This window comes from Moesziomyces antarcticus (assembly GCF_000747765.1).
Source record: "Moesziomyces antarcticus DNA, scaffold: scaffold_v10010, strain JCM 10317, whole genome shotgun sequence".
NCBI classification, from domain to species: Eukaryota; Fungi; Basidiomycota; class Ustilaginomycetes; order Ustilaginales; family Ustilaginaceae; genus Moesziomyces; species Moesziomyces antarcticus.
This window is the reverse complement of record NW_014639000.1, coordinates 66,757-89,344: the sequence shown is the minus strand read 5'-3', so window position 1 is coordinate 89,344 and position 22,588 is coordinate 66,757. Positions and strand designations below refer to the sequence as shown.

The window sequence follows — 22,588 nt, the reverse complement described above, 5'->3', positions numbered from 1 at the left end:
GCAACTCCCATCCTTCGCATCGCATCCTCCAGACGCAAAAGGGGGAATCGCAAGAAGGGTCGTCTGCTCTCCCCATCAAACCAGGCTCGCTCGCTTCCTCGCCACCGCGCTCTTTTCTTCTCGCGCTCTCTTCTTCGTCTTCAACTTTCACACCAGAAGGTCGGGCTCAACACCGTCCATCTGATACGCGGCCGCATTCGCTTGCTGGCTCCATTCACAGGCCCTCTCAACTTGGCTTGCTTCTCTCTTGGCTGTACGACGCATCGTCCTGGCTCAACGCTTCCATCTCCTCTTCGGTCTCCAGTCTCGTCGCTCGACACCTTGTAAATTGGCTCCTCCTCTGATCCGACCCACGTCGATCCTTGCATCCTGCGCCCTTTCTCCCATCTCTAGGCCTGTCCACTCGCAAGAGGCAGTTTGCCTTGCCGCCCTCCCTCACCATGTCGAGCGCATCGGCTTCCTCGTACAGCAGCGGCACCTCTTCCATCGGCCTCGCAGCCCAGCCGCTCTCCTTGCCCAAGGTTATGCTCCGCAGGCTCGCAAGGCAGGCGTCCCAGAACCCCATCGAGGTCATCGTCACCATCTTCATCGTCGTCACGCTCGCCTACTTCCAGCTCCTCCATGCGGTCACACATTCCAACTTCTTCGAGCCCATCTCGATCGAGGCCACCAGCCTCGCTTCCAGCTCCACCTCCTCTGGTCTCTTCAAGTGGGCCGGCGCAGGCAAAAAGCACTCCCAACCCAAGTCGTCTTCTCTCAACCCCGCCGTGTCCAGCCATGTCGACACCGTCTTTGTTCGCAAGGCCGGCGACGCCAACCTCTGGCAACCGCTCAGCCACCTCGCTCAGAAGCGCACACTGCAAGGCCTCGACGACACCACCGCTCTCTTCGATGCTTCTTCGCCCACTTTCTTCGTCGAGCCCGTCGTTGTGACCAGCGCCAGGGAATCCTACATGTCCGCTCAGATCGAACAGGCCATCCTCCCCACGCTCTCGGCCAACCTCGCCCACAGCCTCGTCGGCCAAGACGTCACCCCGAACCTCGTTTCCGACAAGGACTCGCAGCATTCCGCCTACGTCTTTGGCAGCACCTTCGCTGATCCCGCCGCCTCCACCAACGGCGCCGCCGACCAGACTCTGCGCAACGAATTCCTCGCCAAGGTCGTCGACCCCTCGCTGCTCTCCAACTCGCTCGCATCCGCCATCAAGTCCGTGCCCCGCCCAGCCGGTGCCGTAGCCAAGGCTTCCGTCGCCGAGATCGACGACCTCTACGACGGCCTCCGCGTCGTCCCGCTCGTGCCCGACGGCGAATTCAACCCCTACGCTCCCAACAACCTCAAGGGCAAGCGCGCCGGCAACGCAGAAGAGATCCAGCGCATCCGTTGGATGGCCTACGCCGTCAAGGCGCTCGTCGTCCGCTTCTGGGCTCTCCTCAGGAAGGCAGACTCGGCCGACATCTTTGTCATGCTCTCGGCCTACATCCTCATGCACGGCACCTTTGTCAACCTCTTCCTCTCCATGCGCAAGTTTGGCAGCAACTTTTGGCTCGGCGCTTCCGTCCTCATGTCGTCCATCCTCGCCTTCCTTCTCGCCATCACCTTTGCCTACCTCCTCGGCGTCACTGTCGATCCCATCTGCCTCTCCGAGGCCCTACCCTTCCTTGTCATCCTCGTCGGCTTCGAGAAACCCTACCTGCTCACCCGCGCCATCTTCACCCACCCCGACATCACCCCCTCCGCCAACGCTCTCACCTCCAAGGAGCGCTCCGAGCTCATCCTCAGCAACCTTGATCACGCCTCCAAGCCCGACATCGGCACGCTCGGCAAGACCCCCACCGCAGCCACCAACGGCGCCGCCGCCGTCTCCCGCGAGGAGTCCTTCGTGCGCGCCCTCACCGAGCGTCTCAAGAACGAGGACAGCCTGCGCTGGGCCGAACCCACCCCGACGCCCGCGCATGAGATCGTCGTCTCCGCCGTCAACCGCGTCGGCGTTCCCATCATCCGCGACTACCTCATCGAGATCGCCGTCATGGCCGTAGGCGCCACCAGCGGCGTCAGCGGCCTTCGCGAGTTCTGCCAGCTCGCCGCTCTCATCCTGCTCTTCGACTGCATCTTCCTCTTTGCCTTCTACGTCTCCATCCTCACCATCATGGTCGAGGTGCACCGCATCAAGGTCAAGCGCGGCCTCCGCAAGCCCAAGCTCAGCGCCGACCTTAGCCTCGACTCGGATTCGCCACCTACCAGCCCGCTCTCCGACAGCTCTGCCTCCCGCGAGCCCAGCCCCACGCCTTCCCAGCGTCCGCTCTGGCAAAAGATCTTCAAGACCGTCTTCGGCTACGCTCCCTCGGAGAAGCGTCGCAAGTCGGAGAACCCGCTCGGCCGCCTCAAGATCCTCCTCGTCACTTGCTTCCTTGTGATGCACTCGTTCAACCTCATCTCGACGCTCACAAGGCAGTCTGCCATCAGCCGTCACCATGCCACCTTCGAGCCCTCGCCTTACCAGGTCGTCGTAGAGCAGTCGCCCATCTTTGGTCCCGCCGCCTCGTCGTCCATCGCGCCTCTCCTTGCCCAGCTTTCCCTGTCTCACCCCGCCAACGTCGACCTGGTTGCGCACATCTCGGAGCCCACCATCCTTGTGCTGCTCGAGGCCAACGAGTCCGTCTCGGCGTCGCGCAGCCCGCTTGCAAGTGCAGCTCTCAACGCATCCGGAGTCTATGCACAGATCACCTCGGCAGGCGTGCGTCCCGTCCCGGTCGGTCGAAGCAGCTCGTCGCTCGCCGTCCTGGACAGCCTCATGAGCGGCTGGACCGTCATTGTCGGTGACCCTGTTATCAGCAAGTGGATGTCGCTCGCTCTCGGTATCAGCATCTTCCTCAACGCCTACTTGCTCAAGGGCATCGCCACGGGTAACGCCGCCCTCTCCGAGGGCAACGCGGCCGGTGCCGCCGCCTACGCCGCCGCTCGATTCATCGGCGCTCATCTGGACAGCGAGGCCAAGGCCATCGAAGAGCATGGTGAGCGCGTGCGACGACGATGGAGCTCGCGCGAGAACGGCAAGCCCGTCGCTCCCGTGCGTGGCAAGAGCGCAGACGGCCTCAACGACTACCACCAGCGACTCGCCCAAATGTCCGCCACTGCCGCCTCGGCCCCGCTCAACAAGCTGGCGCGCGAGAGCGACAAGATCGCTGCCTCGTCGCAGTCGACTGAGGGTGTCAACGCTGTCCCCGCCGGAGCGATTAAGCCCGATGCCATGGATGCCGTCAAGAAGTCGAACGTCGCGCCTAGCTCCGAAGGCCAAGGCGCCGTTGCCGCGCAAGAGGACCGAGCACAGCAGATCCGCCTGCAGGATGCCACCTACGTTGCACCCAACGGCGAGACCGTCGTGCGACCCCTGGAGGAGCTTGTCGACATCTACGCGGGCGGCGCTGGCGTCTTCTTCCTCACCGACGAGGAGATCGTCACGCTCAGCCAGAATGGCAAGATCGCCGCCTACGCTCTGGAAAAGGTGCTGCAGGACCACGAACGTGCTGTGCGCGTGCGTCGTGCGCTCGTCTCGCGTGCCTCGCACACCAAGACGCTCGAGAGCTCGCTTCTGCCTCACCGCGACTACGACTACGCCAAGGTGATGGGCGCATGCTGCGAGAACGTGGTCGGCTACATGCCCATCCCCGTCGGCATCGCGGGCCCTCTCAACATTGACGGACAGGTGATGCCCATTCCCATGGCTACCACTGAGGGCACGCTGGTCGCTTCCACCTCGCGAGGCTGCAAGGCACTCAACGCTGGCGGAGGAGTGACGACCGTGCTGACGCAGGATGCCATGACGCGCGGACCCGCGCTCGAGTTCCCCAGCGTCGTGCAGGCCGCCAAGGCGAAGCGATGGATCGACTCACAGGACGGTGCTTCGACCATCAAGGCCGCTTTCGACTCGACGTCTCGATTTGCGCGACTGTCGTCGCTGCGCTGCGTGCTGGCGGGCCGCACGCTGTACGTGCGATTCGCCACCTCGACGGGTGATGCGATGGGCATGAACATGATCTCCAAGGGCGTCGAGAAGGCGCTCAGCTTGATGACCGAGGAGTACTTCCCAGAGATGAAGGTCCTTTCCCTCTCGGGCAACTACTGCACGGATAAGAAGCCGGCGGCGATCAACTGGATCGAGGGCCGCGGCAAGAGTGTAGTTGCCGAGGCGGTGGTGCCTGGCAGCGTGGTGAAGTCGGTGCTCAAGTGCACGGTGCGCGATCTGGTCAATCTCAACACCAAGAAGAACCTCATCGGGTCGGCCATGGCTGGATCCGTGGGTGGCTTCAACGCACACGCGGCCAACATTCTGACGGCCATCTATCTGGCGACGGGACAGGACCCGGCGCAGAACGTCGAGTCGTCGAACTGCATCACGCTCATGGAGGCGATCAACGACGACCAGGACCTGCTCATCACGGTGTCGATGCCGAGCATCGAGGTGGGCACGGTGGGTGGTGGTACGGTACTGCCGCCGCAGCGCTCGATGCTCGAGATGATGGGCATTGCGGGTGCGCACGCGACGACGCCCGGTGCGAATGCGCAGAGATTGGCGCGCATCATTGCGGCGTCGGTGATGGCGGGCGAGCTGTCGCTGATGGGCGCGCTGTGCGCGGGTCACCTGATCCAGGCACACATGAAGCACAACCGATCCGTGCCGTCGACGCCAGGCACCATGACGCCGCTGCCGCGACCCGAGACGCCCAAGCACTTTGCCGCCTCGATGACGCCGCTCGTGGCGCCGCCCGTGGGACAGTCGAATCGCGGCTCGCCCACAGGCAACCGCTCCATCTCGATGACCAACCTCGCCATCCCCGCGTCCGATAGCACCGGTCGTGCGGCGTCGCTCTCGTCGAACCAATGATTGTACTCGTGTCCTCAGGCGAGAGCCTGACCACTGTAAATACCAAAACACGCACACACACATGCTTACTACACTTTAGAAACAAGGACATGCTTACCCGGTGCCTCTGCACACGCGTGTTGTAAGCGATAGATTCGGGAGCAATGTGGGGTGATTCAATGGCCGAAGCCGTGGGAGGCAGCGAGGGAGTCGGAGCCGACCTTGTGGTCTTTGAGTTGGGGAGCTGATTCGTAGACGATATTCTGTGGGGCCTGTCTGTTGATGCCGGTAGACTTGCCCTTGAATCCAACAAAAGTGAGTCCAGTGTTGTTGCCGCCCAAGCTTTGTTCGACAAAGATGGTGATCGAGTCTGTGTTTGACCATTTGACTTGCTGAAGAGGAAACGCGATCACCTCTGAAGTATCGCTTACTGTTGGGATTGAGTCGAGCGTGGTGGTGACTTTGGAAGCGGGTAGGGATGGGATGTCGTCAAAGTTGATGACCGATTCTGGCAAGTTCTTGTAGAGTTTGATGGTTCGTGGTGTGTTGTCGGGGTTGGAGGAGGGACGTAGGAGGAAGGTGGATAGTTTGACGGGCGAGGTGAAGGGGATGTGGAGGATGAGTTGGTCGTCTGCGTCGGAGATGAGTTCGGGTTCGGGATCGTTGCGCTTATCCCACGTCTTGATGATAGCTGATCCTGAGCCAGATACGGTTTCGTTGAGCGTGGTGATGCGGTCGCGATCGATACTGCTGTACAGAAGATCCTGATCTCCCTACGGTCTCGATGCACACGGGCAACTCGTCAGCAAACGCCCCAAAGACCTGGTGGGGTAGAGGGGTGGGAAGGACTTACTTCGCCTGGCTTGACGTGAGAATCGTCGTCGTGGTGATGGTCGTGCCCACATGGACCGGAATGAGAGTGATTGTGAGACATCTTGGGCGATGCGAAGCAGGTGGTGTGGCTGATGCTAGCCTGGTGTTGGTCGGCCTTGCATGTGGAGAAGATGCAAGGACCTTTTCGGAAATCGGCACTCACTCTCCGCATCCTTTTTAGCACATGTCAGACCGATAGAAACCAGGAGAGGAAAAAAAGCGCAGAGCAAGTTCAGCCGGCTTCAGCAGCGGATATTTCGCCTGTCTGCGGGTGGCTTAGCGCCTGCAATGCATGACATCACTGCGCCCGTACCGGCAGCTGCAACGCGAAGCTCGACTTTCGCGGCGTCTTCGGATGTCGCCCGAACTCGGCCTTCTCTTGCCCTTTCACAGAGGCAGACACGCAGCCTCCTGCTACTGTTGCCAAGTCGCGAATGCTTGAGCTTAGTGAGAAGAAAGAAGGATAGCGTGGGACTGCGGGAGGGTGACCGAGTAGAGAGGCTTCGAGCGGGAAGGTGGATACGGTCGGCAGCATCCGAAGAGGCGTCGGCTTCAGGGTCCATGCGCACTCAGCAAGCCAAGACCGAGTCGCTCTGCCCGTTTGCGTGCTTTGCTGCAGCGCGGTTCCATTCCAGAGACGCCGCCGTCGAGAATGATTGCTTCTTGGCATGCCGACTCGCGGCTATTGTGTCCTCGGAAGCCCTTGTCCATCGGATGACATGCGATGACCTCGCTGCACCTCGCCGTGCTCGTTTTGACTGAGCGCCCAAACGACAGTCGAGCGTGCTTGGTCTCCACCACCATCCAAGCTGTCGATAGGTCTGACCTGTGGATCCAGCAGGCGTGGGCAAAATGTCGGATCGTCCCGAGGGCATTCATCACCGGCATCGCGACTACTATTCCGAGTCGTCGCCCATCCCTTCCATACAGAGGTTCTTCAAAAAGGGACTCTCGGAAGTGATTGCAAAGCGCAACGATCCCGACTCCGAGTCGGACTCGGACGAAACCGACAATGGCCAGGATGCGCCCGCTCAGCTCGACGCCCACCTGGCGCGCACCCAGCCTGCCGACGAGGGAACGCTGAGCAGCAATCCGACGGCGCAAGGTGAAGAGGCATCCAGCAAGAAGTCAACCAAGAAGCGCATGTCCAGCCTCTTATCTGGTTCCAAGCATTCAAAGGAGAACGGCCAAGACCTCGCCGACGACAAAGACTTGTCGCTCCAGGCCGAGCCCGACGAGCGCCAAGTCGGCGAGAGCGGCAAGCAGGCACATCGACGGCCCGAAGAGGTCGACAAGGCCTACAAGCGCAGTCGCAAGCCTCGTCAGGTGCAGGACCCCATCACCGGACAGACTACTTGGGTTCACGATATCGGCAAGCGCGAGTACCGCCGCACGCTGCGCATGGCCGATGCCGGTGATGCCGCCGGCCGAGAAAACGTCCTTCGCTCTCGCCTCGCCGACAACGTCACGTCGCAGGCATTCCCTCCTGCTCAGCCACTGCCGGACTCGGTCTCAAAGATCCATCCCGGTCTGCTCCCCGTCTTTGCTACCTGGGCCCTGCTGACCGGTCTAGGCTGGATATCACCACTCATCAGTGTCGCGCTCAATGCGTGGATGCTGTGGTGGGCATGGCGCACGCTATTGTCCGGCGCAGAGGATCAAAGATGGCACCAGGAGCGACTGCGAGGCGAGCAGACACGAGCCTTTGACACTCAAGCCCAGGGCGAGGGCGACGACAGCTACAATCAGGGAATCTCCGAGGGTGCCGAATGGCTCAACGCCATTCTCGACTCGCTGTGGTCCGTCATGAACCCCGAGCTCTTCTCCACTCTCGGAGGCACTCTGGAAGATGTCATGCAGGCTTCCATTCCTGGTTTCATCCATTCGGTCAAGGTGGAAGACCTCGCCCAAGGCTCCACCCCCGTTCGCATCACAGGACTTCGCATCCTTCCCGAGGACCATGTCGAGAGCCTCAAGCAGGACATGCGCAAGCATGTCAAGGAACAACAAAGGGATCTAGGAAGTGCGCCTCACGAGGACGGTAGCGACACTGGCAACCATCACACGGGAAGCATCATCGAACGCGAAGCCAAGAGACAGGAAGAAGCGGGGACCGGCGAGCAGTACGTCAATCTCGAGCTCGCCTTCGTCTACCGCGCTCGGCCCACCTCGAGCACCGTCGGTGCAAAGGGTCGAAATGCACACCTCCTCATCAAGTTCTGGATCGGAGCCCGCAAGCTGCTCATGCTGCCCCTTCCTGTCTGGGTCGAGATCAAAGGCTTCGTCGGCGTCGTTCGCGCGCGCGTCCAGCTCACCTCCGACCCGCCCTTTGTCAAAAATGTCACCTTCACCTTCTGTGGCTTGCCCCGCGTCGGCATCGAGGTGGTCCCTCTGCACATCAACACGTCGCACATTCCTTTCCTGTCGAGCTTCATCGAGAGCTCCATCGACGCTGCCGTCGGCGAGTTCGTCATGCCCTCGTCACTCACCATGGACGTTGGAGAGATGCTTATGGGCGATAACATCAAGCGAGAAGTCAATGCGCTCGGTGTCGTCGTCGTCTACATCCACTCGGCCGAGGATCTCGAGGCACAGGACCTGCGCGGTGGCTCGGATCCCTACTGCACCCTCAGCCTCGCCAAGGTCGGCAAGATCCTTTACAGCACACGCGTCGTGCTGAGCGAGCTTTCGCCGCGCTGGGAGGAGCGACATGTGATCTTGGTCACGAGGGAGCATCTCGACTCGCAAGACAAGGTCTCCATCGCGCTTTGGGACTCGGACCGCTTCTCGGCCGACGACATGCTCGGCTGTGCCGAAGTTCCCTTGGTGGATCTTGCGAAGCATCCCAACCGGCTCTACAGGCGACGAGACACGCTCACGGGCTTGGACCGCGAAAGGACCAAGCAGGGCACGGTCTCTTGGAGCTTGGGCTTCTTCTCCAAAGCTCCCAGCACGAGAAAGCCGGAAGATGCCAAGGCTGCGGACCGCACAAATCGAAGCGACGATCACAGTGATCCTGCTGGCGATGAAGAACCGGACGTCGAAATCGACAGTGAGCCCGAGCGTGACGGACGCGAGCTCGAAGACGGTACGATCGAGAATGACAGTCCTCTCTCCCAAGCAGCAATTGACGAGGAGCGCAAGAAACAGACTCGCCACCAAGCTACTGCTGTCGACTTTGAGCCTCCGGACCCTCGCCTGCCATCGGGTATCCTGTCGTTGCAGATTCATCAGATCGCGGGACTCGAGGTCACCGACCATCACCGCTCCAAGCGACCCCGACGCCAGAACGAGCCTGGTCAGGACGTTGAAGCCGCCGAAACCGAGAACGACCCAGACGAGGCTCCGTCTGCCTACGCTCGCATCATTCTGAACGATGAAATCGTCTTCCAGACACGAACCAAGGCGCTCAACTCGAATCCTTTCTACAATGCCGGAACCGAGCGCTTCATCCGCGACTGGAGGCGCACGCTCGTCATGGTCGTCGTATATGATTTCCGAGTACGCGAAGCCGACGCCATCCTGGGCGTGGTGCCGATCAAGCTGTCCGAGCTCTTCAAGCAGAGCTCGCAAGTTACGCAGTTCTTCCCTCTCGCCGGCGGTGTCGGCCACGGCCGCATCCGGCTGTCGCTGCTTTTCCGCCCGATCCAGCACGCCAGCCGCGCAAGGAAGAAGCTCGGTTGGAATATCGGCACGGTCCGCCTGCTCTCTTCGCCCGTGGCGACCGACTTTGACGAGGCCAAAGGTGCGTCCGCTCACGATGTGCATCTCGTGGCGCTACGCGCCTCGACGCTGGCAGGCAGCGCCAAGATCGCGGCCAACCGCGCTAGGTACGTCGACAGAGAGTCAAAAGACGCAGTCGAGTGGCGCTTGGACGAGGCCGAGTTTCCGTACAAGGTGCCTGCGCGCAGAAGATACGCGGCGCCGTACGTGATTGAGTTCCGTGCTCTCGGCGCGCTTGGCAAGCGCAAGACGATCCTGATGAGCATCATCTGGATGCAGGATATGCTCGACGATGACGTGGCCGACATGCGCCTGCCCATCTGGCGACCTTTGCCGGGCAACGACTTCCACCGCCTGCGACAAAACTACCACAACTACAAGAACGAGGCCGAGGCCGAGGCGCTCGGCGTGGAGCGCATCGGGTATCTCCACGTCAAGATGCAGTTCAAGTCGGGGCTGGGCAAGATTCACACCAAGTTCGACAACAACCCGGGCGCCAAGATCGTCATGGACGCATGGCGGGTGTGCACCGCGCTGGGGCTGAGGAGCGTGTCGGGCGACTTTGCCAATGCGCGCCTCAACGAGGACGGCTACTTGGAAGACGTCGACGAGGCCGACCGGGAGTCTGAACCTGGCGAGGCGTACTCCTCCGACTCGGACAACGAGGACAACCGGGAGCCGCGAGCCAAGGCGTCAAAGGCGAATGGTGACCCAACCGTCGGAGAGGAAGGCGGGGAAGCACGAGGCTCGTCGAGCAGCGCGGATCTGGACACGCCCGATGGGAGCGGCGTGGAGCGCTCGCGCTCGCTCAAGCAGAAATTCGCCGAGTGGAAGGCGGAAAAGGACGAGCTGCACCGCCAGCACAAGGGCATCAAGCAGTACAAGCCCGTGCGTACGCTCGACTGGGTCGGGCAGACGGCCAAATCGGCAGGTGCTGGGCTCAAGAACAAGTTTGACCTCCAGGACAGAAGGTCGCAGCATGTAGAGACCGAGCTGTAGCGGCGTCTTGCCATGCATCGCTTGGGGTGCCGAATGTAAGCGTGTTCTCCTGCATCGCTGCCTTTTTGGGGCGTGAGCGGAAAAAGAAAACACAGGCGTGGGAGTGACAGGGGATCGACGCTCGGCTAAAAGCGAGGTCGTTCATGCAACCGAAGGCTCCGGAGGGGTTCGGTGCGTGTGTGGACGCGTGTTGCGGTGCTCCGGCGCTCCGACGCTCCATTGTCGGCGTTTCAGGTGCCTCCCGCGATCAACACGTTTGAGCACAGCGGCGCCTTTGAACAACAATAGATCAGTGCCACTGCAGTGTGGTCGGGTTGCCTATGTCAATGCCGAAGGGAGCTGCATGTCGTTGGACGCGTGTGTGTGTCACGAGTGGGGATCGTGGGGGAAGGAGGAAGTGGGTTGATACAGGCACATGCTGTTTGCGGTCAGGCCTCCTGCTGTGCATACAGTCGACCCTGGAGTGCACTGTTGTCCCTGTGTGCCTCGTCGTCCTTCTCGCCTACATCTAGACCTTGTCCTTCTCGATACTTCTCCTCATCACCACTACACACGTTCTGTCTATCTCGCATTATCGCACTATGGTTCGAATCACCTCCCTCGTTGCAGCGCTGACTGCGCTTGCACTTCCGTTCGTTGCGGGTCAAGCATCGAACGATGATCCTCGCGGAAAGGAGTTGTATGTCAACTACCCCTCGTGCGATCACTACCAGTGCCAGGTGATCTGGCACCAAAACGAAGGCGTCTACATCAACTGGCTCAACGCACCCAAAGGTGGCTTGCGCATCGAGCTTGCTCCTGCCGACGGTACATCCGGTCTCAAGACATACACTGTCACCGATAAGGTTGGAAGCGTTCATGGATTCTCGAACAAGAAGTGCAACGATATGGGCACGGGTGAAAAGTGCGGAAGGTTCGATTGGACTGTACCCGCGAATGTCAAGCCCGGAAAGTATCAGATCGAAGTCACCAGTTTTGCCAAACCCCAACTCGTCGGTTACACCGATACCGTCGTCATCAAGAAGCAAAAGTCAAAGAGGGCATGAACCCAATAGACTCTAAAGTCGCTTCGAAGCAAAGCATAGCATAGTCCCATTTAGTTCGGTCTTCATCACAACATCATCTTCGCATTCTTCCGGCCATCCATGCCATCAGCATTCCATTCACTCTCTATTTTACGCTCCATCTCAATTGCATTCGTTTCCTCACCTTTGCTGCCCTGCATGTCCCGTCTTCTCTCAAAACCTCGCTGCACTTTGTCGTGCCACGCCCCGAGCCTGAGTTCTGCTTAAACGGAGTGTTATTCTTGACCGCGGTCAAAGATGTGCTTGTGTGACGACATGATCAGCCCGGTGCCTGCGGACATCGAGCCTGCCATACACCTGCATGTTACAAAGGGCGGGTTTCCTGTCGGAGCACACGCGCCCTTGGAGGTTATTTTGGGGTGATGGTGGTGTAGGAGGATGCGAACGAGCGATCGGGCCTGCGCCGGTGAAAAGCTGGGCCGTAACGTTTTGAGTGTCCTGAATGGAAGACTGTGCGTGTTCACGGCAAAGAGAGTTGCCTAGCGCTGGCGGTGAAAAAGTAAAAGTGTCGGATCATGCTGGAGAAGAGGTTGTCGGAGACCGAGTCGAAAGTAAAAAGGCCCGGGGAGCGTTTACTTGCGGCCCTTGACGGGCTTGCCGATCTCGACAACGTTAAGACCAGGGGGAAGCGACTGCTTGAGCTTCTCAGCCTTCTGCTTGTCGTCGACCGAGAGGGTGTAGAGGAAGCGCGAGCAGCGGATCTTGAACTTGGTGACCTGCTTGCCGTCGGCACGGGTGGTGCTCTTGACGCGGGCCGCCGAGGCGTCCTTTCTGCGAGCAATCTCAAGGAACTTCTTGATGTCGGTAATCTGCTGGGGCTGTTGTCGTGAGAACGCGAGACGGAAATGTGGTCAACATGCTGATACAGTCGATGTGCAGAATGTCGTCCCAATGCAGCCGTTGCGTATATCAAGTGGATCGGAGACAATGGCGCTGCCAGATCCATACAGCGATCCTTTTCCTTGGCTTGCTGGTTGTCATCCAGCCGGCCACCTGTCCGTCATCATCCAGCTGACCGCTTCCATTCGATGCTTAAAGGTGGGTGCTGTCGGATATCTGAGACCGTGGCAAGGCTGATGCGACTTTGGCGATTGGGCGACGGCACCAGGTTATAGCCGTTCTTGTCGTGTGAGCTGATGAAGCTTGCACCGAAATGATGGGCAATCCGTCTGAGTGTAAGTCGGCCAGACATGTGGACTCCATGTTCGAATGTCCATCACGCCAGTCGACGCTATTCTGGCAACCGCTCTACGACATTCTGCGCCTGCCATGCTCCTTGCCGGTGTCGTATCTGTCTAGGCGGCATTCGACATATGGTGTGTGCTGAATGTCTCGTCTGCGTCGGTTACGCCGGCCATCCCCGACGATATGCTGATGGGTTCTACGTCGGCTGCTGCGGCTGCTGCTTTACGATTTGTGCTGAATCGAACGGCTGCATTGGTGTCGTTTGTGCTGATGCTTACCATCTTGACGGATCTCTGTATGTGGTGAGGTGTTCCTGTAGAAACAGAAGGAGGATTCGATGGCGAGCAACGCGCCTTGGTGGCCTCCGCACAGCGCCGCCGTCCGCCCGCCCGCACACCCGCATGTTCGAGCGTTGCCAGCTCCACGCAGCTGATTCCGACTCCAGCTGCCTGTACGCTCTTGCACGCCTCGAGTCTTCTCAACTGCAAGACTTGCTTCAGGCCCCGGAGCCGTCTTGGCCAGGGTGTGCGATTTTCAGCCAGCCCGGCGCGCTGTGCTCGCGACCATCTTGGACCTCGGCCGAGCTTCTAATCCGGCAGAAATGGGACACGTGACTTGAATTTCGGAAATTTGAGCCACAGCAGAGACTGAGCGCGTGGACGGGAGACTGGTCGAGATTGCAGTTCCAGCAAATCAGGCTGCCTAGCGCGGTGCCGGCTGGCCTTGGGATCTACGCAGGCAAACCGGCAGATGGGGTCTTAGCCAAGTGGACTCGATTCGAGGCAGCTGTGGGACCCGGTCGTTGAGCGGCGGGCAGGCGCTTGTGAGCAACTTGAGCCCGCGGGTCGGCGCCACGGTGCGGAGAGCGAGGCAAGGCTTCACCATCGCGCAGCGTGCTCATCGTCGTCTCTGAACACCAACCACACATACATCAAGGTAAGCATATCCGCGACACCAACGGCATTGCAGCATACACCACAGCTGTACACTGCAAGGCATCGACCATCCACACTACGAACGCAAGATTCTAATCCATCCGAAACTTTTGCCTTTATCTCGACCCTTCGTTCCAATTCGAATCTACACCTCTGCATCGACCATCATCGACCTTGTTCTCGCACCACCACAACACCGCATCCAACCTACTACACCGATCGCATAGATGGCTCCTAAGGTCCGTGCTGCTGCTCAAGAGGTTTCCCTCGGCCCCAACGTTGGTGAGGGCGAGCTCGTCTTCGGCGTTGCTCAGTAAGTACTCCAGCCATCACATCATGCCACATCGGCACGTCGCAGCATACCCGCACAGCAGTATTGGAGGGATCACATGCATCGGAAGTTCCAGCACACCGCCCATTTGGAGGATCACTTCATCAGCACAGGAGCATAGCAGTTGTGGGACGTGCATTGGATCAGTCTCGCGCAGAAGCGAATGTCGATGGCAACCCTTTCACAGCGGACAGACAGGAAACGCAGTGGAAAGAGCTCGGCACCTTGGAAGCACAGAGACAAGCATCCATTGTCATCAGCGTTTAAGGATGTGCGTGCCTGGATGGTCACAGTATCAGCTAGCATGTCAGGCGACCTGGAGAATGGAGGAGGGCAGGATGATTCAATTGGACATTGCGACGTGCTCGGCAAATCATCGTAGCAAGTACGACAGACATACTCATACTCTTGTCACCATCTTGGCATTACCCACCAACAGCATCTTCGCCTCGTTCAACGACACCTTCGTCCACGTCACCGATATGTCGGGCAAGGAAACCGTCACCCGCGTTACTGGTAAGTCCACTCTTCACGACATTGTACTCTGCATGCATCAATCCGGCGAATCACCACTCGCAACGACGAAAGCATTCAACTTCGGTTCCTCGGACGCCATGGCACCGCAATACTCGCGCATCGAACAAGGACGCCTCGCAAAGTCACAAGCAGCACAGAAACGCCAACAATATCGCATCGCTGCAACGATTTGGCATTACGATCTCTTTGAAAACTGTCTCATGCGACCAACCGGATTGAGGCACAGCAGACCCTGCAGCGTCGTATTGTCTTGACATCCTGCGAATCTTGTTTTCTAACCTGCGCATCTTCTGCTTCTCCGCTTCACAGGTGGTATGAAGGTCAAGGCCGACCGTGACGAGTCGTCGCCCTACGCTGCTATGCTTGCCGCTCAGGACTGCGCCGTCCGATGCAAGGAGGTCGGCATCACCGCTCTCCACATCAAGCTGCGTGCCACTGGTGGTACCGGCACCAAGACCCCCGGCCCCGGTGCCCAGGCCGCCCTCCGTGCGCTCGCCCGTGCCGGCATGCGCATTGGCCGCATTGAGGACGTCACCCCCGTCCCCACCGACTCGACCCGCAGAAAGGGTGGTCGCCGTGGTCGTCGTCTCTGATTTGCCTGTGCGCAGCTTTTGCTGTCGTTGCACGTGGCATGTCAGTTGTCGTCCATTGCACTCCCGTCGCCGCATGTTGGCGCACTCCTCTTTCGCTCGCCCCTTTTCTCACTGCTTGATGGCTACCGTCGTCGTCTAGCCAAGCCGTGCGGACATTTCCGCGCGGCTTTGTATGCATATCACTAGCACACTCTTCCCCCACCTCATCCACACGGGTCGCAGATTTGCGGCCTGAGCGGCAACGCTCGCCCTTTCCCCGTCGCAGCTGCCTCGAGATACCGAAGCAGTCGGCACAAAACTATATTCTGTTCCCCCGGCACCCTAAATCGAATGCTCAGGGACAGCAATGAAACGCATCTCAGTTCCTGCTCTCTGTGCGTGTTGCGATGAGGGTGCCAGATCACTTTGAGTCAGTTCTGCGAATTTACCAGCAGTCGAGGCAGGACGAGGACCGAGGGCGTGGGAAGCAGCGACGGTGCGAAGGCAGGCGGATCGGTGAATCGGGGGACGGTGCACGCGAAAAAAAGAGGGACTCGAGAATGCTCCGCAGCAGATTTGGAAGAAATGCATTCGCTGGTCAGAGCCTAACCTCCTTTGTCCTGAACCACCACCTTTGTCTTGCAACAATGCCGACCTGACCATTCTCGAACGCATCTGACATCCTTGATTGTCTCTGCTCGCATCCTCGACCTGACCTGCGCATCGTATCTGCCTGTACCGACGTTCAATGCTCTCCGACACTCGAGACCGCTGAGGTAAACCCATCCCCATTCCCAACACCCCCTCCCCCGCTCGATCCCTTCCCTTCCTCCCACACACGCTTCTACCACCCCTCTTCGGCAGAGACTGCTCTTTGCGACCTCGCGGTCGGATCAAAGATGTTCGGTTTCATTGATGCCCCTGCTCTGCGTGTGCGTCCTTCGGGGCGTCGCGCCGAGCCGGACGGAGAATTGGGGGAGACTAACGACACGGCATATCCGCGCTCCCGTATCAACCCCTCCTCCTTGCTCAGTGGAGGAACGGGTTCGTTGGCGAACGCACATCTTTCCTAATTTCCTAATGCTGGTCCAACGTTTCGAACGCGAGAAGACGGCAGTTGTGGCCGAGTCGAGTATGGTTACATTGCAAATGGCGCTCTAGATCTAATTGGAACAAAGACGACCGTGACCTGCGGAGTGTATTGCTTCTGCCGTGGCAGCAAAGGGGAACTAGGCATTGCGTCGTCGTGAGGATCTTCTCAGTCCTTCGGTGGGGAGTTCGGTGTCAGGCTCGGTTTTGGCCTTCTTGGAGGCGCTTGGCTTGGACGAGACAGACGCAGCCTTGGGCTTGCGGTCTTGCTTTGCAGGCTCGGATGCACCGTCCTGCTCGGGCTTCGTCTTGGCAGCCGGTGTTGGCTTTGCTGAAGCTGCGGCGCGCGGGTTCCACTTTCCTGGCCAGTGATCCCAGCCTCGGTTCCTACTGAGTGCAAGGATGGCGTCGTAAGCGCGCTGTTCCACGGGCTGTACACTGAGTCTTCCGCGATTGAGCAGCGCCATATCCTTGATTGCCTGAACTTCCTCGTCGGAGAGATAGTCGACGTCGTTGCGCTCCTCTTTTGTCAGCGGCTTGTTGTCGGCGCCCTTGCCGGCGATCTTCTGAAGCAAGCCGAGCGGAACGAGCGTATCGAGTTTCTCGACAAACTCGACGTCGACGAGCCACCACTTTGGACTCTCCTTATCGCTCTTTGGATCGTGATAGGGATGATTGGAATCGAATGCTGAGGGGTCGGGATAGCTTTGGGAGCAGATGCGTGCCAGACCGGCCACGCCGGGGATCTTGGTGTTGGAATGGTAGAAGAGCACGTCGTCGCCGGTGCGCATCCTTTCCTTCATGATGGTGCGTGCTTCTGGATTGCGAACGCCGTCCCATTTGGTGGTCTTGCAGGCGGCCAGGTGGTCGATCGAGAAGGCCACGTCGTGGCCGCGCTCGAGGCGCGTGTCTGGCTCGGCCTTCATGAGCCAGTGCGCGATACGGCTGGAGCTGTCCCCGCTGCCAGTGGGAGTGGGCACATCGGCCTGAGACTTGCGTTTGGGTGCCATGACGGCCGTATGGATTTGCTCGGCGGCGGGCGCCAGGACGGGGAGGCGGCACGGACCGAAAGTCACGCCCAGAAGTCGGAGAGGCCGAAACAGCGACGTTTTGTCGGCTCAAACGCGAGGCGCGGGCACCCCAAGACAGCCAAGCGGCGAACCCTTCCGACGTGTTGCTGTTTCGCACTCGATCTCGGGCAGAAGGCGGCCAGCAGAAGGAGGCGGAGAGGTGTGATTCAGAGCGATGAGTTGGATGCAGAGGAATGGGTCGAGGCTTGCCAGGGTCGCCCGCTCAGACCACGCACTGGGCCCAAAAAAGGGCACCGAATCTCAGTCATGCCTCGGATCTCAGTCATGCCTCCACACGCTGCTTGATGCTGGGCACGCCCCACTTCTTCGCCGAGTGTCCGTGACTTTGATAGATAGCTACCTGCCGTCTCGCCACCACTCTGCAGCCATGTCGTATCGCCAAGCCTTCAGCTCGTTCTACGCGCGCAACTTCGAACGGCGGCCGTGGGTCACTCTCGCGGTGACCAACGGCACGCTGGGTGTGCTCGCCGACGCAGCAGCGCAATCGCTCGAACGCATCAGCCAGGCGCAGTCGCTCGAGCAGCAGCAGCGATCCCGGACGTCATCAGACACAACCTCGACACAACCACCACCATCTGCAGTCACCGATTCAGGATGGGACTGGTCGCGCTCAGGCCGCTTCCTTGCGTTCAACGTCGGCATGGCACCCTTGCTCGCCGAATGGAATCGCTTCCTCGAGTTCCGCTTTCCTCTGCGTGCTGCCCCCGCCGCCACGGCAGCTGCTGGCGCTCTGGGCAAAGTGAGCCTCCGTGCGCTCGGCAATCGAGTCGCCATGGACCAGATCTTCTTGTAAGTCCAACCCTGCAGTCTCCATCGCCTGCCACGGTCCATATAAGCTAACGAACATATATTGGTGCTCGCAGCGCACCCATTGGACTGGCGCTGTTCACGGGAGCCATGGGCGCCATGGAGCGCGGCTCGCTTGAAGGTGTGCAGGCCAAATTCGGCGAGATGTACATTCCCGCGCTGCTCGCCAACTGGCAGATCTGGCCGCTCGTCCAGCTGGTCAACTTCCGATACATGCCACTCAAGTACGTACAGCTCCGCTTCAGTGCGAGCCCTGCTGTCTTTCTGACCCGTCTCTCCTCTCGCTGCGGTGCAGATATCGTGTGCCCTTCGTGTCGGCCGTCGGCATCCTGTGGAACATCGGCCTCTCGCTACTCTCCCAGTCGACACGGCCAAAGCAATCGCCCGCGCTGTCGGAAAAGCAGGCTGTGCAACTCAGCGCGCCGACCAAGCCACCTTCTACCGCCTAAGCGACTGAAACGGCCAAATCAGAGCAATCAACCTCATCACACAGGCCGAACTGGGCCTCGCTCTGCGATTCGCGTGGACGTTGGCTCGATTGCGCATGTGCCGACACCTGTGGTTGTCATATTTTCTTTGAAAGAGAGGGGGGACAAATCAGAGCGCTTCGGGCTCGGTGTGCAGCGACGGTGCGGGCGCCGATTCCTGCACGTCCTCGTCCATGGCGTTGGATATGAAGGCGCCTTCGCTGCCGCGGCGTCCGGTGTCGTAGGCGGCGTCTGCAAATCCGGCCGAGGAGCCGCCGCGGCTCATGCGTCTCGACTCGATGCCGCTGCCGAGCTCGAAGCCCTGGACGCTGGGCGGTGCGCGCATGCTGCCGAGCGTCTCGGTGCTGTCGACGCTGCCACGGCGCGAGGGCGAAGCGACCGCATAGGGAATCTCGCTGCCCGTCGGACTGAGCGGAGGCGTGCTGGTGCCCGTGGTCGCTGCGGTGCTTCCTGCCCTGCTGACATTGTCAAAAGCAGGACTGCCTGTCGGTCCACCCCCGAGTCGTGCCGACAGGCCCGGTGCAAAGGCGAGCGGGGTGGTGCCGCGCGCAGGCAGTGCGAATGTGGGGATCGTAGTGCCGCCCACGCCGGCTTCGCCACCCATGAGCTCGCGCTCGCGCATCCTCTGTCGCTCGATATACGCCGCACGCAACGCCACCTCCTGATCGTCGGCAGTACCCGTGCTACCTGGTCCACCGCCCGTTCCAGTCGATGAGACACTGCCCGCTTCCGACGGTGCCACGCTGGCGACGTTGCGACCCAGCATGCTCGGCCCCGGTCCGAGCCTCATGGCCGAGTTGAATGCCTCGGAAGCCGAGTAGCCGGCGGAGAGTGGTGGAGAAGAGCCGCGTGCCGATACCGAGTAGGACGATGAGCCTGCGGTAGCCGAGGCGCTGCTCACGGGAACGCCGTACCTGTCGGTGGCGCTCCGAGAGGGTGTGGACTCGACAAACGGGCTGGCGGGTTCGGAAGGTTCGAGGATGCTCGCCTTGGGCGAAGCTGGAGGCTGCACTGCCACCGAGAACACCGACGCCTCGCCTGGACTGTGCGGTCGGAACGACGGCGTTCGTGGGTCGAGCTCGGGAGGCACGCCTGGGACGGGCGCTCCGCCTTCACCGAACGCGCCGACGCTCGTGTGACCGGTCTCGAGGCTCTGTGCGCCCTCATCGGCATCCGACGAGGTCTGCATGTCGGTATCCGCACCGTGCGGATCGATCACTCGTCCGGGGAGGCGAATGCCTGGAGCAAGCTGGTCTGCGTTGGGGATGCGCTCGAGGTTGTCTGCAGTGAGCGCACGGCCGCGGCGATATTCGGCGACGGGATCGTACGGCTGGCCTGCATCTACGCTGGCAGCAATCTGGGCTGCGGAAGCTGATGCTGCAGGATCGACGGCATACGGCTCCTGCTGCGAGCGCTTCTGCAGATGCGAGGTCTTGTTGTACTTGCGTGCGGACGAGTCGTCGCGCATCGACTCGTCGGGCGTCATAGCGCTATCCTGAATTGGCTGCGGTATCGGTGCAGACATGGCGTGCTGGTGTGCTACGACTGATGAAGACGAAGCAGCTACAGGCACTTGAACGATCGAGACCGATGGCGGAAGAAGGGGATTGGTAACGCGCGCTGATGCTGATATCTGCGACCGTCCTTGTCTCGACCCGTGGTGTGGGAGCGGATCAAGGCAGCTCGCTTTGAGGTGTGAGGCGATGTTTGTGAGGAGGTGCAATGCGCTGTAAAAGATGTGGGTTTGTAGGTGCAGAGTGGCGTGTTGATGGGAAGACGAGATGGCGAGGATGGGCAGGCGAGACAGACACGCAATCAGAAATAGAGAGATGCGGGTGTGGAGTGCGGTCGGATCAGCGTTGCGGACGAGCTTTGTTGGATCGGACCCACATGAAATCAACTGAGTCCGATTTCGCGTCCCGCACGCCCTCTTGCTCGGTCGCGCGAGGCTGGGCGAGGCAGATGCGCTGCGCTGCCTCTTTGGTGCCATGAGCCTCTGCTCAACGCTCGGGGCTCTCGGCTAGAGGGCGCCCAAAGCTTGGACCCGCCAAATCCACAGAAAAAGCAGGCCCCTCTTCGTCGAGAAAGGCACTACGCTCCGCCAATACCGCCAGCGTCAGCTGAGGATACTGCTGTGAGCTCTTCCATTCTGAGCACTGCGGTCGCTCGACGTGCACAGACCCGAAACACCGTGCCTTTCTGCAGAGCTTCGTGCCGTACAAGCGGCAGAGTTGGCTGCTTGTCGGCCGAATCAAGCTTGTGGCTTCTTTCTCCACACTGAAATTGAGTCCCGAGTTCCGAGACGTGGAACCGAACTTTTTTGTGGGAACGCGAAGACCTGCAGCTTGCTCAACGTAGCACCAGCATCACCACCAACTCCGCAGACACACAGCATAACATGCCGATCGACACAAAACGCAAGGCAGAGGACGAGGAGCCTCGCGCCGACGGTTCCGACTACGACTCGGATGGCTCCGAGGAGCCCGACTTTATCAACGTCGACTTTGACTTTCGCGCGCCCGAGGAGATCGACTTCCAGGCTCTGAAGCGTCTCTTGCAGCAGCTCTTCTACACGCACAACACCAAGCTCGACCTGTCTGCGTTGGCGGATCAGATCGTCAAGACGTCCACATCCCAAGGCATCGGCACCACCATCAAGGTCGTCGGCGACGAGGACCAGGATCCGTACGCCTTTGTCTCGTCCATCACGCTTTCCAGCGCAAAGTCCGAGGGCTCCGAGGCCACCAACAGTCTGGTCAAGTACTTGCTCGAAGTGTCTTCCAAGCCATCCACCAAGTCTGTTCACGACCTTCTCAAGAGCGCAGCATCGAGCACGTCGACCAACGCACCCATCGTGGCGGTGCTGCACGAGCGCATGGTCAACATGCCTCCCCAAGTGGCTCCGCCTCTGTACAAGATGCTGCTCGAAGAGATGCGTGCATCGCTCGCGTCCACCTCGGCTCCGACTCCGTCGCACTTCCTCTTCTTCTCGCGCGTCTTTTCGGCAGATGCCTTCTCTGACGACGAGGCGATGGACGAGGACGACGACGACGAACCCTCTGGCCTCGCGGGCGCGCGCAAGAGGAAGGCCAAGCTCGCACGCAGAGAAGCAAAGAAGGCGGGCGCCAAGAAGGACGCTCCCAAGACACGTGCCATTTCGGACGGCATGGCCCTCAACGGAGCATCCGACGAGGAGCTCGGCCTCTTCCACCCAGAGGACGTCGCCATCGCAAAGATGGCCAGCCACGCGCTCACCTTCCGCTTCCCACCGCCTGCCGATGCCGCCGACAGCTTCGAGGCTCCGCTCTTTGGCCGCGTCGCCGTCGTGCCCGCCGACAAGATGGACGCGCTCTTGCAGCAGATCGACGCCGACCTTTCGGTGCCTCTTGCATAATTCATGCCGAGCTGGAATAGAATCAATCATGACCTTGCACTCTTTGCTTGGCAGACTGTGAGAACGCCGTGTGAACGCTGCAGGCCAGCCTCGAAAGAGTCAATGAACGGCACTTCAACGTACGAATATATATAGAAAGCAACGCGCGAGTTCCTAACATCTGCGGCCATAGAACCTTGAAAGCACCGCATCCCGTCCGATCTGCGAAGTTAAGCAAGGTATCGCCTAGTCAGTACTGCGGTGGGGGACCACGCGGGAATCCTAGGTGCTGCAGTTCTTCTTTTTCCATTTTTTTTTCTTACTTCTCTTGTGCTTATTTTTCAACCGTTTCAGGCTGATCCTGGCGAATGCCCAGGCTCTGTACCAGCCGAACGACTTCACTCGCAGTCTACTTGCTGTGGACAGCTAATCCAAAGCATCATATGGACGCTGAGGTGGTCCCCATGCCAAGCAACCAAGCATGGCTTGTTCCCACTCATCGACAGAAATATACCAAAAATTGAAGGCGACAAAAAGACGTCGAGAAATTAAGGTCTCGATATCGGCAGAAAAATTTACAGTGGCACAGGGATCGCCCGATCGGGCGACCCCACACAGCGGCACGCGAGCATGCTTCT

General features: G+C 59.9%; 10 protein-coding genes across 10 annotated transcripts; 6 read left to right on the top strand and 4 right to left on the bottom strand.

Moving 5' to 3' along the window:
* Positions 1 to 440: 440 nt before the first annotated feature.
* On the top strand, positions 441 to 4,883 carry PAN0_010d3951 (3-hydroxy-3-methylglutaryl-coenzyme A reductase; the record flags this gene model as incomplete). The annotated part of the gene is made up of 1 exon (XM_014800407.1): positions 441 to 4,883. One exon carries the CDS (start codon positions 441 to 443, stop codon positions 4,881 to 4,883), a length of 4,443 nt encoding a protein of 1,480 aa, XP_014655893.1.
* Positions 4,884 to 5,038: 155 nt separating this feature from the next.
* PAN0_010c3950 (uncharacterized protein) lies at positions 5,039 to 5,796 on the bottom strand (the record flags this gene model as incomplete). The annotated part of the gene is made up of 2 exons (XM_014800406.1): positions 5,039 to 5,635; positions 5,716 to 5,796. 2 exons carry the CDS (start codon positions 5,794 to 5,796, stop codon positions 5,039 to 5,041), a joined length of 678 nt encoding a protein of 225 aa, XP_014655892.1.
* Positions 5,797 to 6,587: 791 nt separating this feature from the next.
* PAN0_010d3949 (meiotically up-regulated protein) lies at positions 6,588 to 10,457 on the top strand (the record flags this gene model as incomplete). Its single annotated transcript, XM_014800405.1, has 1 exon — positions 6,588 to 10,457. The coding sequence occupies one exon, from the start codon at positions 6,588 to 6,590 to the stop codon at positions 10,455 to 10,457; it is 3,870 nt and encodes a 1,289-aa protein (XP_014655891.1).
* A 581-nt stretch (positions 10,458 to 11,038) lies between these two features.
* Positions 11,039 to 11,503, top strand: PAN0_010d3948 (uncharacterized protein; the record flags this gene model as incomplete). Its single annotated transcript, XM_014800404.1, has 1 exon — positions 11,039 to 11,503. The coding sequence occupies one exon, from the start codon at positions 11,039 to 11,041 to the stop codon at positions 11,501 to 11,503; it is 465 nt and encodes a 154-aa protein (XP_014655890.1).
* Positions 11,504 to 11,757: 254 nt separating this feature from the next.
* PAN0_010c3947 (ribosomal protein L38e) lies at positions 11,758 to 12,567 on the bottom strand (the record flags this gene model as incomplete). Its single annotated transcript, XM_014800403.1, has 3 exons — positions 11,758 to 11,839; positions 12,119 to 12,360; positions 12,559 to 12,567. 3 exons carry the CDS (start codon positions 12,565 to 12,567, stop codon positions 11,758 to 11,760), a joined length of 333 nt encoding a protein of 110 aa, XP_014655889.1.
* Positions 12,568 to 13,889: 1,322 nt separating this feature from the next.
* On the top strand, positions 13,890 to 15,123 carry PAN0_010d3946 (40S ribosomal protein S14; the record flags this gene model as incomplete). Its single annotated transcript, XM_014800402.1, has 3 exons — positions 13,890 to 13,975; positions 14,376 to 14,509; positions 14,840 to 15,123. 3 exons carry the CDS (start codon positions 13,890 to 13,892, stop codon positions 15,121 to 15,123), a joined length of 504 nt encoding a protein of 167 aa, XP_014655888.1.
* Positions 15,124 to 16,331: 1,208 nt separating this feature from the next.
* On the bottom strand, positions 16,332 to 17,201 carry PAN0_010c3945 (DUF55-domain-containing protein; the record flags this gene model as incomplete). Its single annotated transcript, XM_014800401.1, has 1 exon — positions 16,332 to 17,201. One exon carries the CDS (start codon positions 17,199 to 17,201, stop codon positions 16,332 to 16,334), a length of 870 nt encoding a protein of 289 aa, XP_014655887.1.
* Positions 17,202 to 17,649: 448 nt separating this feature from the next.
* PAN0_010d3944 (vacuolar membrane protein) lies at positions 17,650 to 18,538 on the top strand (the record flags this gene model as incomplete). Its single annotated transcript, XM_014800400.1, has 3 exons — positions 17,650 to 18,071; positions 18,146 to 18,313; positions 18,385 to 18,538. The coding sequence occupies 3 exons, from the start codon at positions 17,650 to 17,652 to the stop codon at positions 18,536 to 18,538; spliced, it is 744 nt and encodes a 247-aa protein (XP_014655886.1).
* Positions 18,539 to 18,686: 148 nt separating this feature from the next.
* On the bottom strand, positions 18,687 to 20,725 carry PAN0_010c3943 (uncharacterized protein; the record flags this gene model as incomplete). The annotated part of the gene is made up of 2 exons (XM_014800399.1): positions 18,687 to 20,304; positions 20,673 to 20,725. 2 exons carry the CDS (start codon positions 20,723 to 20,725, stop codon positions 18,687 to 18,689), a joined length of 1,671 nt encoding a protein of 556 aa, XP_014655885.1.
* Positions 20,726 to 20,975: 250 nt separating this feature from the next.
* On the top strand, positions 20,976 to 21,971 carry PAN0_010d3942 (bcp1; the record flags this gene model as incomplete). The annotated part of the gene is made up of 1 exon (XM_014800398.1): positions 20,976 to 21,971. One exon carries the CDS (start codon positions 20,976 to 20,978, stop codon positions 21,969 to 21,971), a length of 996 nt encoding a protein of 331 aa, XP_014655884.1.
* Between the last annotated feature and the right edge of the window lie 617 nt (positions 21,972 to 22,588).